This window comes from Morone saxatilis, unplaced genomic scaffold, assembly GCF_004916995.1.
Source record: "Morone saxatilis isolate NCDOM2014 unplaced genomic scaffold, NCSU_SB_2.0 Contig17, whole genome shotgun sequence".
Classification (NCBI taxonomy): domain Eukaryota; kingdom Metazoa; phylum Chordata; class Actinopteri; family Moronidae; genus Morone; species Morone saxatilis.
This window is the reverse complement of record NW_023339729.1, coordinates 3,634,679-3,647,263: the sequence shown is the minus strand read 5'-3', so window position 1 is coordinate 3,647,263 and position 12,585 is coordinate 3,634,679. Positions and strand designations below refer to the sequence as shown.

At 43.0% G+C, this 12,585-nt stretch overlaps 1 protein-coding gene across 1 annotated transcript in view; it reads right to left on the bottom strand.

Annotated features, from left to right (window-relative positions):
• Positions 1-12,585, bottom strand: part of LOC118326755 (protein AF-17-like) — a 22,892-nt gene that overhangs the window by 3,106 nt on the left and 7,201 nt on the right. Inside the window, exons 6-19 of the mRNA XM_035659819.1 lie at positions 12,431-12,524; positions 11,139-11,246; positions 10,637-10,726; positions 10,355-10,502; positions 9,434-10,249; positions 8,685-8,884; positions 7,497-7,614; positions 7,247-7,313; positions 6,761-6,909; positions 4,545-4,745; positions 3,470-3,546; positions 2,842-3,212; positions 2,580-2,679; positions 601-807 (exon numbers count right to left, since the gene is read on the bottom strand). Of these exons, the coding sequence (XP_035515712.1) occupies positions 601-807; positions 2,580-2,679; positions 2,842-3,212; positions 3,470-3,546; positions 4,545-4,745; positions 6,761-6,909; positions 7,247-7,313; positions 7,497-7,614; positions 8,685-8,884; positions 9,434-10,249; positions 10,355-10,502; positions 10,637-10,726; positions 11,139-11,246; positions 12,431-12,524 (2,746 nt within the window). The remainder of the gene's footprint in view (positions 1-600; positions 808-2,579; positions 2,680-2,841; positions 3,213-3,469; positions 3,547-4,544; positions 4,746-6,760; positions 6,910-7,246; positions 7,314-7,496; positions 7,615-8,684; positions 8,885-9,433; positions 10,250-10,354; positions 10,503-10,636; positions 10,727-11,138; positions 11,247-12,430; positions 12,525-12,585) is intronic.

Below are 12,585 nucleotides of genomic sequence, written 5' to 3'. Positions count from 1 at the left end.
CCTTTCCTGTCTATCTTTGTCTGTCACTATCATAAAGGCAATAAAAGCCCCCCCAAAAAATAAAAATAAAAAAGTGGGGGGTGCAGGATTATGGCAGGAACATTTTATTTAATTAACACCTGAAAGTGTCATATTCTCCAACACAGAGCCTTCAATTATGACCAATAACAGAGCTTTAGTGTTTCTGTAGTTAGAAAATGTTTAAGAAAATATATGCAGCAGTTTGAAAAGCTCCCTGTGCTCTATGTGGAAAAATATTAAGCCAAACTCCCTTTAAGAAATTTGACATATTAACAATCCGTACAAACAATTCAAAAGTAAGATTTCTCACTAAAATAAGTGTTGATTCTCACAATTAAACACTGATAATTCACCACTTTTACGTATGTCTTTTGATCCATGGCAACTCCTGACTAAAATCTCATTTGTGTAAGTTAATTTGATATTTATAGATCACAGGTAGGTAAGTTACAAATGGGCTTCTTAGAACCTGCGTAAGCAAAGGTTTTATGCTCTGTACCTTTTATTAATTGATCATAAGCGCACCATCATAAATGATTAAGAATAAGTTCAAGAATAAACCCTTGCAGTGTTACTCACCCCGGGCTTGTGAAGTGCGTTGTCCTGCAGGCCAAAGAGGCTGCCTCCCTGGCCGCCCTGCAGGGGTGAGGCTGTGGCTGAGGACAGCAGGCTGGGGGACTGGGCGATCATGGGTGAGTTTGGGGTGGAGGTGAGTGCTCCTGTCAGGCGCTGCAGTTCCCTCTGTCTCTGCTGCTGCAGCATCTGGCACACCACCACCTGCTGCTCCTGGTGGACGGGGGAGAAGACAGAGCTCAGGACCCCTGTAACCCCCAACTCGGACAGCTGGGAGAATGAACTGTGAGCTCAGTGTGCAGTTATGTGACATCAAGCTTCTGTTTCTGCATTGCAAATGGTGAAATTAATACATCTCTGTGCTGAAAGTTAGATTGAATAATTAATAATCTTAATAACTAATGTAGGAGCCATTTGTATGTACTTTCTGATTTAACCACTAGGGGAAGTATTGTTTTTCTTTGTGCACAGATGAGCTCCATTAGTTAGATCAGGAAAGATCATTCTCAGTTAGTAGGTGGTGGGGAGCAAACGGTTCTTACCATAAGCCATCAATAACAATCCAGCTCATGTAAATGTAAGTTTATCAATTCCATCTTTTCAATGAATGGGAACATCATCTACAAGAAAAGTTTATCTATGATTTGTTTACCCTGAACAAGAGCAACTTTCCTTGGATCATCCATGTTGTGCTATTATCACTTGTTTCACCTGTCTTGAATGTACCATAGCAAATAAACCCTGAACCCAGATACCAGGTCTAGATTTATTAGACCACAGTCCACTGTGTATGCTTGTTTCCAGACTCCACCAGACTTTGCAAGTCAAATAGGGACATTCATGCTGGCTGGTTTCCTGTTTTTGTAAAAGGAGTCTCGCAGTGACTCATAAATAACCTCAGTGGCTAGTTAGTGACATACTACTGCATATTGGTTTCCCCATATTAATCTCTGAAGCAAATGTGTCAGTGCTATTAAATCGACAATATTTCTCTTCTTACTCTTATGTAAAGTTAACACTCTAGCATTATACTTTTAGTGTCACATCTCTGACTGTAAATGACTGCTGTCTACCATGCATGGGATACTAATGACAGTAAGACTAAACAAGGCAGATCACTACTGTAGTATTAGACAAATTACCAGTGATTCTGGTAAATTCTTCAAACTAGCTGGGTTGAACCGGAAACGGGTCAAATTAAAGGAATAGTTTCAGACATTTTGGGATATACTGTATACTTCTCTCTTCTTGAGAAGATCCATACCATTCCCATGTATGTATGTTAATTATGAAGCTATAGCCAGCAGACTATAGCTTGGCTTAGCATAAAGACTGGACACAATGGGAAACAGCTAGCCTGGCTCTGTCCAAAGGTAACACCAGCACCTGTAAAGCTCACTAATAAACACGTTATACCTCGTTTGTTTTTTAATCTGTACTGAAGTTGTGGTTTTATAGAGCGCTATGTGTGGGACTATTTTCTTGGCTGGGCACTGTAACTTCCTGAAGTCGCTTTTGGTTGCCTGGCAACCTCACAGTGACCACAGGACATTTCACAGGTATTCCACAAAATGTTGAACTATTCATTTAATAAAAGAAGATTTAAGTAAGTAAGTCTAAAATGTCCACAGACGAACTTTGAGACTGTCACCGTAATTAAGGTCTATAAAAATAAACCTGGTGTGCCAATAGCTAACTACAAGACTAAGATTGAAGGAAGTTTTTGCGAGGAAGATGAGGATTGAGAATAAGAGTGCTAAAAAGAGTGTCCTCGGGGCGCCCGGTTAGCTCAGTCGGTAGAGCTGGCGACCCATATACGGAGTTACTGCAGCGGCCCAGGTGCGAATCCAACCTGTGGCCCTTTGCTGAGTGTCATCCCCTCTCTCTCTACCCTTCCTTCCTGTCTATCTTCAGCTGTCTCTGTCCAAATAAAGGCGCGGAAAGGCCCAAAAAATAACTTAAAAAAAAAAAGTGAGTGTCCTCACAGGAGTGAAGTTCTGTGAGGCGAGGAACTGCTGGAGCTGCTGCTGTTGCTGCTGCTGCTCGAGAAGAAGCTGCTTCTGCTGCTCGGACAGGAGAGAAGACCTGAAACACAAACACCAACACACATTACACACCAGACAACACACACACACGCTCAGCTGATCAGTCCAAACAATCAGAGAGTGATCCCTGGTTTAAGTCAATGCCTTTAATTAAAACAGCCATTAGTGTGAAAGTGGATTTAAAGACAGACTGGGTACATACGGGCTGGCACTCTTGGGAAGCTGAAAGCCCTGTGCCAGTGCCTGGGGGTTGAGAGGTGGAGGCTGGGGTCGCAGAGCGGGGAGTGTGGGCTGAGGGGCGTTCTGCACAGGAGACTGGATCACGCCGTTCAGACTGCCCAGCACACCGTTCATGTTCAGTTGAGGACTTCCTGTGAGCGATGCCATGAGCCCGCCCACCACGGGCAAAGAGGAGCTGCCGGCTTGACTGATGGCCCCCAGACCATCGTTCAAACCTCGGCTTAGGCCGTTCAGCAGGGGCTGGCCGAAGGAGGCGGGGCTTTGCTGAGGAGGAGGAGTGCTCTGAAAGGAGAGGGAAGAGCTACTGCGGGAAGGACTACCAGAGTGGAGCTCCTGGAACAAAGACATAAAACATCATTTTAGATATTTAGCTTTTAGCTTGCATTTGATGTGCATTCAGTACCTTTGAACATCAGTTTACAGTGAATAAACACTGCCACAAAAAGCACACAGTCAGTCTAAATGTGCAATAATGTGATGCCAGCCTATACACAAACCTATACACATCTTGTTACAAAAGAGGTTTAATAGGCAGAACTGTACTTGCTAGTATGGGTTGTACAGTGTGTTCAAGGTAAAAAGGTTCTTACCTCAGACGAGGTAACAAAGGAGGTGTCATTCAGGAAGCAGCTTTTCGACAGGGGACTTTTATTGGTGCTCAGGGGGTCTAAGGAAAAGAGGGACAAACACAGGGTTGCTGCACTGATTCATGGCACTGAGTGATACTGCTTTGCTTTAAGGACCAGAGTGCAGGATTTGGTGGCATCTAGTGATGTAGTTGCAGATTGCAACTATGTCGCTTCACCCTCCCATTCCAAGTGCAAAGGAGAAACGTGAACGCAATTATCTAGAGCCAGTGTTTCGTTTGTCTATTCTGGACTACCATAGAAACATGACGGTTCGACATGGTGGACACCATGGAAGGTGATTTAGTTACAGTTGGTGATTGTTAGAACAGTGAAGAGACTTTTTTGGTGTGTTTTATTTTGTTCCTGGCAAGTTTGAATGAATGTGTTTTATGATTATCTGTGAGGTTAAAGTGGAATCTGGTGGCGAGCAATAGCAATATACGGGCTTTTTCAGAAAAAAAAATCTTACTCTGTAGGGATCCTTTCCATAATGTCAGACACTGAGTAACAAGCACTTTTACCAGTGCATTTGTCCCCAAGAACAACGTTACACTGCCAACTCTATTTTGCGCCTATTTCTCACCTGTGTGAATTGAGTTGGTGATATGTGTTGGAACAGTGGAAAAGACTAACAAAGACTGTTGAAGTGAGTTTTATGATCTGCAAGGTAAAATGAATGTTTTTGTCAATGGAGTCTGGTGGGCCGTAGTGCTCATTCATTTGTTTTGTTCTGCCACATTTACACCTTTAACAAAACCGGAAGAGAGGTGCAGACAGATCAGGCTGGAACAACCTCTTTGAGTTTACAGTGCGTTGTTTTGTCAGTGGAAAGAATAACCAACAATACAGACAGATGTTATCAATCATATCATCTATGATCTGATAAGTTTACTGTAAGGAATCTCACCTAACCTGACAATAACACTGATGTTTAAAATACTACATGCAGGTGGAGGAAGGAGGGGAGAAAAATATAGATGGGGAGTGTACTACATGACACCATAGTAACAGTGTTTTAAGATATGAATAATCTGACCTTGGATGGATGATAGGAAGTTGATCTGTGCAGAGGTGTGCATGGAGCCCTGGGCGGAAAGGATGTGTGGAGGGAAAGGCACGGCCAGCTCTGTGTTGAGCAGCTGCAGCCGCTCCTTCTTGGCCGTCAGGCTGAGGATCTGATCTTGGAGGCGCTGGTTCTCCTGCTGCAGGGAGTGGAGTGACTGGAGCATCTCTACAACTAGAAGAGGGAGGGAGGATAGATACGTCATCAGACAGAAACAGTATTTTAGTGGAGCTCTGCTTCCATTATCTCACTGTATTTTGGGCGGGGCGATGTGAGGATGTGATGACAGTTTGACTATGACAAGCATGGGAAGGCAGTGCAGCTCAGTTTCCAAATAATTCCAAATTAAATGGATGCCAGTCGCCAGGACAGAGCAGGATTCTTTTAAGGGATTATAATTTAACTGCCACTCATGTCACTTACAAAAGTATTACAGTTGTGATGATTAGAGATGTAGCCACACTGGCACATTATGAAATATCCACTAAATACACAGCCTTTTCCAAGAGACCAAAGTAATCTGTAATTAATATAGTATGAAATGAAATTATTATGAAGCAGTGTTAACATTATAATAAGAGGATTTAGCAAACGAGGTGAGTTGTCAATTTAAACAGAGTATGGGTGTGGCATTAACTCATTAATGCAATGACTGGGTTCCTTCACAATTCAAACACTGGAAATATGTTTTACAAACATACAAATACAAATAGACACAGTGACCTGCTCTAAACTTTATTTTAGTCCACTTTAAAGGTCCTATGCACCCACCTGTGTGTTGGACTGATTAGGCTTTTGCTTTGGTTGATGTGGGAGGGAGCTAACACAATACAGTAAATAAATTTAATAGTAAAATGTTATGCATTGTGTAGTGCCTTTAATTTTAGTTTTTTTCTTTGCTCTCCCACAATGCTTGATAATGTGAACATTATAGTTGCAAATGCAACACTATACTTGTCAGTAATGACACAAATGATGACGATTCATAAGTGTCTTAAATCTTAATTTAATGCTCACTTTTAGTTAATGAGTGTTTATTAAGAAGGGAACAGTCCTGAGTTGTTGCACCGTAACAGGTTCAAAAAGATACCAGTAGAACGAGGGAGATGTCAGTGAAGCGCCCACAGTCCTAATCAGGAAGGGGTCTAATCAAGACAAATATGTAGAAAGACCTCTATGGGTGAGCCCCAGGTAGGCTCATATTACACACTTACAGTAGCGGCTGTATACCTGCCCTGAATTAAATATTTCTGAAACATCATTTGTGAATTAATTCACATTTTTCTATAAATTACTGTCAAAGCTGTACAACTGAAGATTCGACCAATGTGCAATAAAGTGCAGTCATGAACCAGTGATTCCTAAGGCCTCCTAGTGTCAGCTCTGAACTAGGAATTCAACCCCATCCTCTAAATGCTTTCTAATTGATTTTCTATAGAGCTGTCTGTGCAGCGTCCCCGGCATCACAGACGCACAGAACAAATACTCTCTTCTCTCCCATTTCTGCAGAGTGGAAGAGCAGTTAACAGTTATAGTCATTATTCTAAAGTGAACTCTCCCTGCGGCACAGAGAAACATATTCAAGGTGGAGACTGCAGGGCTTTTTAACAGAGAATGGGAGGCTATGACGCATAAAAATATACACACTCTGATTTTGGGAGAGGCAACAATGGCACAAAGACAGACAATGGTGGAAATAATAGACAGAATAAGAAAGCTGAAAGAAGTATGAGGCAAAATGGAAAAGAATATGACGGCTCTGGGAGGAGGAAGAAAAAGGAGCAAAGAATAGATTAGAAAGCAAGTGTCAGCTGATGATGTCCCCAGAGAAACAGTGAGTCAGAGTAAGACGCAGTGAGCACTGTGGTTCAGGAGAGATCTCGACAGAAATTAAACGTAGAGAAGGAACAGCGCATGCTATCTTTTACTGAGCTATTTTTTTTTTGTCCCTGACAGCATCCATAGGTACATTCATCATCTCTAAATAGAGGCAAGGCGTTGTCTCACAGAGTGCATGTAAACACAATCATGTGCAGACTACAAAAGGTATTTTTTGCTCTGCATTGCAGTGGTTCCCAACCTGTTTGGCTTGTTTCCATTCTTATCGCTTTAATCATGTTGTGACAATCAGCTTTATCTTGTAACTTCACGGGAACCACGGTTGCACATCTTTTTCTGGGCTTACTCACTGTTGACTCCCATTTCTCCGTTGCCATGCTTCTCCAACAGAAGCTCAATGTGAGAGCTGGCTGGAGGGACGTTCTCAGGACGGGCTCTGACTCCTGCACCCAAACCATCTCTCTGGTCAAACAGAAGAGGAAGACAGCTCATAGGAGACCTGGGTGTGGAGGAGGAGAAAACCAACAGAAAGAAGTCATTGCTACAGCCAGGCTGGGAAACTACCAAGACCTGTGGCTGTGGTTAGTATTCGCAGTCACTCTGGTAATCGTTTCCTGCTGCTGGTTACAGAAATAGAAACTGATCTGACTACAGCCACAGCACAGGGAAAATTTATCCAAATGATGTTTCATTTGATGGATGAAAGATGAGTAGATAGCGAGAAACTGAAACTGTGCTTTACTACTCACTCACTCATTTTCAGCGGCTCTGGAGGAGTGCAAAATCATATATTGTGTAAGTGTACTTAACATCAAAAAAGATTAAATGAGACATACTGTGAAGAAAGACTCTCTCTCGGTGAGTTCCCCTGACATGGGAAGCGACAGTCATCGAGGTCGGACTCTGAGAACGGGAACAAAGAGTCATGAACTTTACTCACTGGTAGGCGGTACAGTACGAAGAGATTTAAAGTATGTCAGATTCTGAGAAAGGGAAGAATATTTGTGTCAGAAGAGGTTTTCTTGTGGAAGCTTATCTAAAGCTTCATCATACTGATCTCTGAACTCCCTCCCAACTTCCTCTCACCTGGCAGTGAGGTCTGGGCTTGGCTCAGTAGTGGCGGCAGTGTCTGGGCTGTGGGGAGACAGCTGGCGAAAGGCTGAGTGGAGGTCAGGCTATAGGAGGTGCTGGAACCTGGATGGACCTATGAGATAGTGAACATCAACATCTGGCTGATGAAGAAATCATCTGCACAAGCTGGAGAGGTTGTTGGTAAAAAAAAAAAGAACGTCATATCATAAACCCTTGTCTAATGGTAATATAACCCACATCTGCCCCACGTAACAGTGTGCGACATGGTTTAATATTATTCACTATTACTCATTCACAGTCTTAGATGAAGTTGACATTATCAAATATCAAAAAAGTGCATTATGCAAACACAATCATTATAATCATTTATAATACATTTTTCTGTTATTCATTTACTCTGAATAGGTAAAGGCAAAGGTGATGCAAACAAATTGTTGTTGTGTCCGATAAACAATTTTAAGTATTAAATATAAAATTTTCATTGATATAAAAGCAAAGAAAACAGCGATTTTGCCTTTAATCAATTATTTAGTTATTTGAAGTTTTCAATCAATAAATAATATGTAAATAAACTGTGGTTGAGTACTTGTTTGTTATCATTTATTTGCAAATCATTTTAGCTTTAGATGTAATCATCTATCATCTAATCTGCTCATTATTTTGTCAGTTTATTGATGAATGGTTTTGTCCATGGAAAGAAAGTCAAAAAATTGTCAGAAATGTAATTAAAAAAGTCTGAAAATTGTGAGAAAATTGCCTAAAGACGTCTTCACATTGTTTGATTTCAACGGTCTAAACCCAAAGATTCAGTCTACTGTCATACACGACAAAGAAAAGCGGCAAATCCTCTTTTGATGAGCTCATACCATCAAACGGTTTTTGCAGTTTTGCTTGCAAAATAACTGAAATGATTCATTGATTGTGATATAGTCCCAGATTCATTTTCTGTTGATCAACAACTAATCGTTTCAGCTCTGTCGTGTTCTTTTCTATCCAGCAAGTCAACAATAAGTGACAAGCAGTGGCTAATAATAGCAGCGCTAACAATTCAAATCATCATATATATTTATACAGTTCCACTTTTCACAATGTCACAACGTGCTTTACAACAGTAGAAACTTCTACAGAGTACAGAGCAAACCTTCATGCTGACTGATCTAACTTCCTCCCTTTCTGAAGTACCTGTGTGTTTGAGACAGCGCTTACTGACGGAAGTGGAAGTGGGGAGACGTGGGATTGAAGGAGTCCTGAGGAGAGAGGGGTGCTACACATACCCCCTCCCAGGGACAAGGAGGTGCTACACACCCCTCCACCCAGGGAGAGAGGGGTACTGCAGACACCCCCGCCCAGCGTGAGAGGGTCCTTGAGACTGGAGTAGATACCTGAGAGATCAGAAAGGGGAAGTTAGGTAAAGAGATGCTGATCATTATTTTCCTCTAAGAAGTTGTAAGACCCCAAAAGACAACCACACGCAGCACGCAAGCGTTTGTGTACACGAGAGAATCAATCTGTAAGTAGGACAGGAAACCTACCCCCCGGAGACATGTTGCAGCTCACAGAAAACACTATCTAGCACAATATCTCTGCCTTGTACAGATGAAATAAATACTGTGAGACAGATTTACAAAACATTTAGAATTTTAAAACCACGTGTATGAAAAACAGTGCCATGTAACGGTATCTTTATTTGTCCTGCTTGGCCTGTTCTGCTACATCGTTCAGATAAGCTGCTACTGTGCTGCTGACATGGCACATGTGTAATGGAACATTTCAACACTTGAGTAGTTGAGTTGCAAATGAACACACCAAAGTGCAAACAGATAGTGATAAGTTTTTTTTAGCACGCTCTCTCTCTCTCCCTCTCTCTCTCTCACACACACACACACAGGAAACTCGAGGGCTACCACACACACCCACTCACTTAGACTCACCGGAGCCGAGCAGTGAGATGCCACGGCTTGTGGAAAAACTGCCGGCAGAGGAGGAGGAGAAAGAAGAGGAAGAAGAGGAAGAGAAAGAGAGGGTGGTGGCAGGAAGCGTGGAGGGGAAGGCGGGGTGGGGGATGGAGGATGGACTTGGGTAGAGTGAGGAGGTTAAGGCTGGAGGAGGAGGCGGCGCTGTGTGGTGATGGTGGTGGTGATGCTCCTCTTCCCTCCTCTCCCGGTTCTTGCTGCCCCGCGGGCGCCCTGGGCCGTGGCTGCTCTTCTTGTTGCCGCGGTGCCTCCTCTCTCTTGGCAGCGGCGGGGGCGTGGCTTTGTCCTCCAGGTCTGCCTCCTCCAGGATAGGCGGCGTGCTCAGCTGAGATGGTTTACAGAGAGACTTGGAGGGTTTGTAGTCCCCTGAGGAGGAGATCTTCCGGATCTTGCTGCTGCTGCCCAGCCCAGATGAGGTGGTGATGCGCATAATGGACCCAAAGGTGGAAATCCGGTGGACTCCTGCCTTGTGAGGGCTCGAGTTGCCCTCCAACCTGTCGTGACCCTGTGACCCTGCCAGTGGGCCATCAGCAGGAGTCAAAGCTGGTGGCTTGTGGAATTTACTGTCCTCTTCCTCCTCCTCTTCCTCTTCTTCATCTTTTTCCTCCTCCTTTTCATCGTCCTCTTCGTCCTCGTCTTCCTGGACGGCTGGCCTCCTGTGACGCTCCTTGCGCTCCTCACCGCTGTGGTCGTCACCGCCTCGGTCGTGGTCGCGCTCCAGGCGGGAGGACGATGAGAACTGATGGAAGTCCTGAGCGGAAGACAGGGAGCCACCTCCAAGAGAAACACAAAGTTGTATTCAGACTCAACTTATGTCACTATCAACATTTTTCGACATCTTTATGTCACCTTCCCAATATTTCACTCTTCACGTGGTACCTGTGTTGAATGGACTGGAGGAGCAGGAGGAGGAGGAGCAGCTCTTGCCAGTGCTTCCTGTCTTCTTACTGCGATGACCATGGCTGTGTGAGCTCAGCTTCTTAGGTTTTCCCTCATTGTCCTTGTTGCTGTGGTGACTGGAGGATATCTGTACCAAAACACACAGGTCACAACAAGATTAAGAAGAGCGACCGTTCTTTAATGTATGTGGCACTGTGGCATCAGTGTTTTTTAAATTAAATTGTCCATCCCACAGTCATCCTGTGGGTTGGCTTTTCATACCTTTTCTATACTGCTGGTGGTCACTGAAGAGCCCAGGCTGTCGGAGGACTTCTTGTGGCGCTCTTTTTGCCGAATCTTGTCCTTGTGACTCTGAAGACGGAGTAACAAACAGGGCTCACGTATGTTAACAGTCAGGTCCTACCAAGCATACACTAGCCTCTTACACAAATAAGCATGCACACGCACGATTGTTAGGGCTAGTATCGTATTAAATTTTTTTTTATACTTGGTACAAATACCAAAACTCTATTTTAAATATCTCACTTTGAAACCATTTTTTTCATTTAACAGAATAAGCCAAAGCTTTCGAATGTTAAATGTTGTTTGAACACAAGCAGACAGACGAGAACTCAGAACTCTCAGTAAAATAGTTCTCATTTAAATCAGAAACTGAAGAATATCTAAACGCGAGTACAAATCTGACCACATAGTTGATGCCAACCTTTGGTACTTAGCACTTCACCTAGCCGTTACAGTTACATACATCAACACTAGTGCTGACCTTCCTCTGTCTGTGGTGGTGGTGTTTGTCCTGTGATGGAGAGCTGGAGCGCCCCCTGGAATGACTGAACGTGCTGCTTGTATTTTCACTGGAGCGCAACTTCTTTTGCTGTAAAAACCAAAGGACAAAGTGAGCGTTGTCCCAGGACCAAATAAAACCTTAAACGCGGCTTTTTCTTCTTTCAAATAGTGCTTAAAGGTTCAACAGATTTAAAACATTAATATAGCAGCAAACAACTGCTATGGAAAGATAAAGGGGAGTCATGGTGTCCCTTTGTTGGTATTCCAGCCCCTCTGTGGTGTGTTTACAAAGCCGGTCTGGCCGCAAATACATTTTAGTGCACGTGAGTTTCTCTGTTTCTAACTGAGTAGAGTGACTGAAACAGGTTTTTTTCCTCATCTATGCCAGTGAATTAAGAATTGATTTCAACTAAACCAGAGTTGGTGATTGTCGGACAGTGGAAGACTAACCAAGACTGTTTTATATAGTTTCTTTAATAATATAATAGTAATATATATAATAATATTTATAAAGTTTGCTTTACAATTATCTGCTTGGTAATATGACTGGTTTTGTCAATGGAGTCTGGGGAGACGTATTGCCCATTGTTTTGGTATGAAATGCTGGGGTGCTAGTGCCAGCTGATGTTGTATGTAGAATATTTAAAGTTCAATCAAAATAGAAACCAAAGCTCATTGTGAGCTTTTACATTAAAAGGAAATAAGTGACCTTCAAATCTCTTTCATCTCAGTGATCAAACCGCTCTTTGACTGTTTCCCCAACTGAAAACCAAGCCCATCCCAGCTTTGTAGGTAAGATTAAAAACGGAAATGCTGTCTTGCTGTGCCAGAGCCCGATAAATAGCGACAATCATGGAGAAAACTGAGGCAGCCACACATGCTACGTTTTAGATCAACACACTGCTTTCGATTGACGCAACACATTGAAGTGAATGCTCCTACTACAGCTTTTGTGTCCAATGAAAATGACGCTGACGGGACAGAGAGTCAGTCACAAGTGATTCGTTTGGACTGAACAACCCCCAAACAGAAATCAGACTAAATTGATTCAAAAGCACAAATAATTGCACAATGTTTGAGGAGGTGGTAAAAAAACAACAGCTGTGTTTAGCAGTTATGTTTACTGTTAATGGGCAGTGTTAATCTCACAGTGCATTTAAGGGAGGACAACTCTGATGGTTGTAGCTGTTTATAACTCTTTAATTTCCTTTGTTTTGCAATGTTTTGTGCATGAATATATGTTTGCCTTCTCTAGACTGTTGTCCAGCTTACCATTTTGTTATAGTGATGCTTGCAGTAGCCGCAGTATTTAACGTTGTCAGCTTCTGGGCCTTCCTCCTCACACAGCAGACCTGCCATCTGAGCACTGAGCACAGGGTGTCACAGGGTCAGACAGGAGAGGAAACAGGAGAACACACACACACACA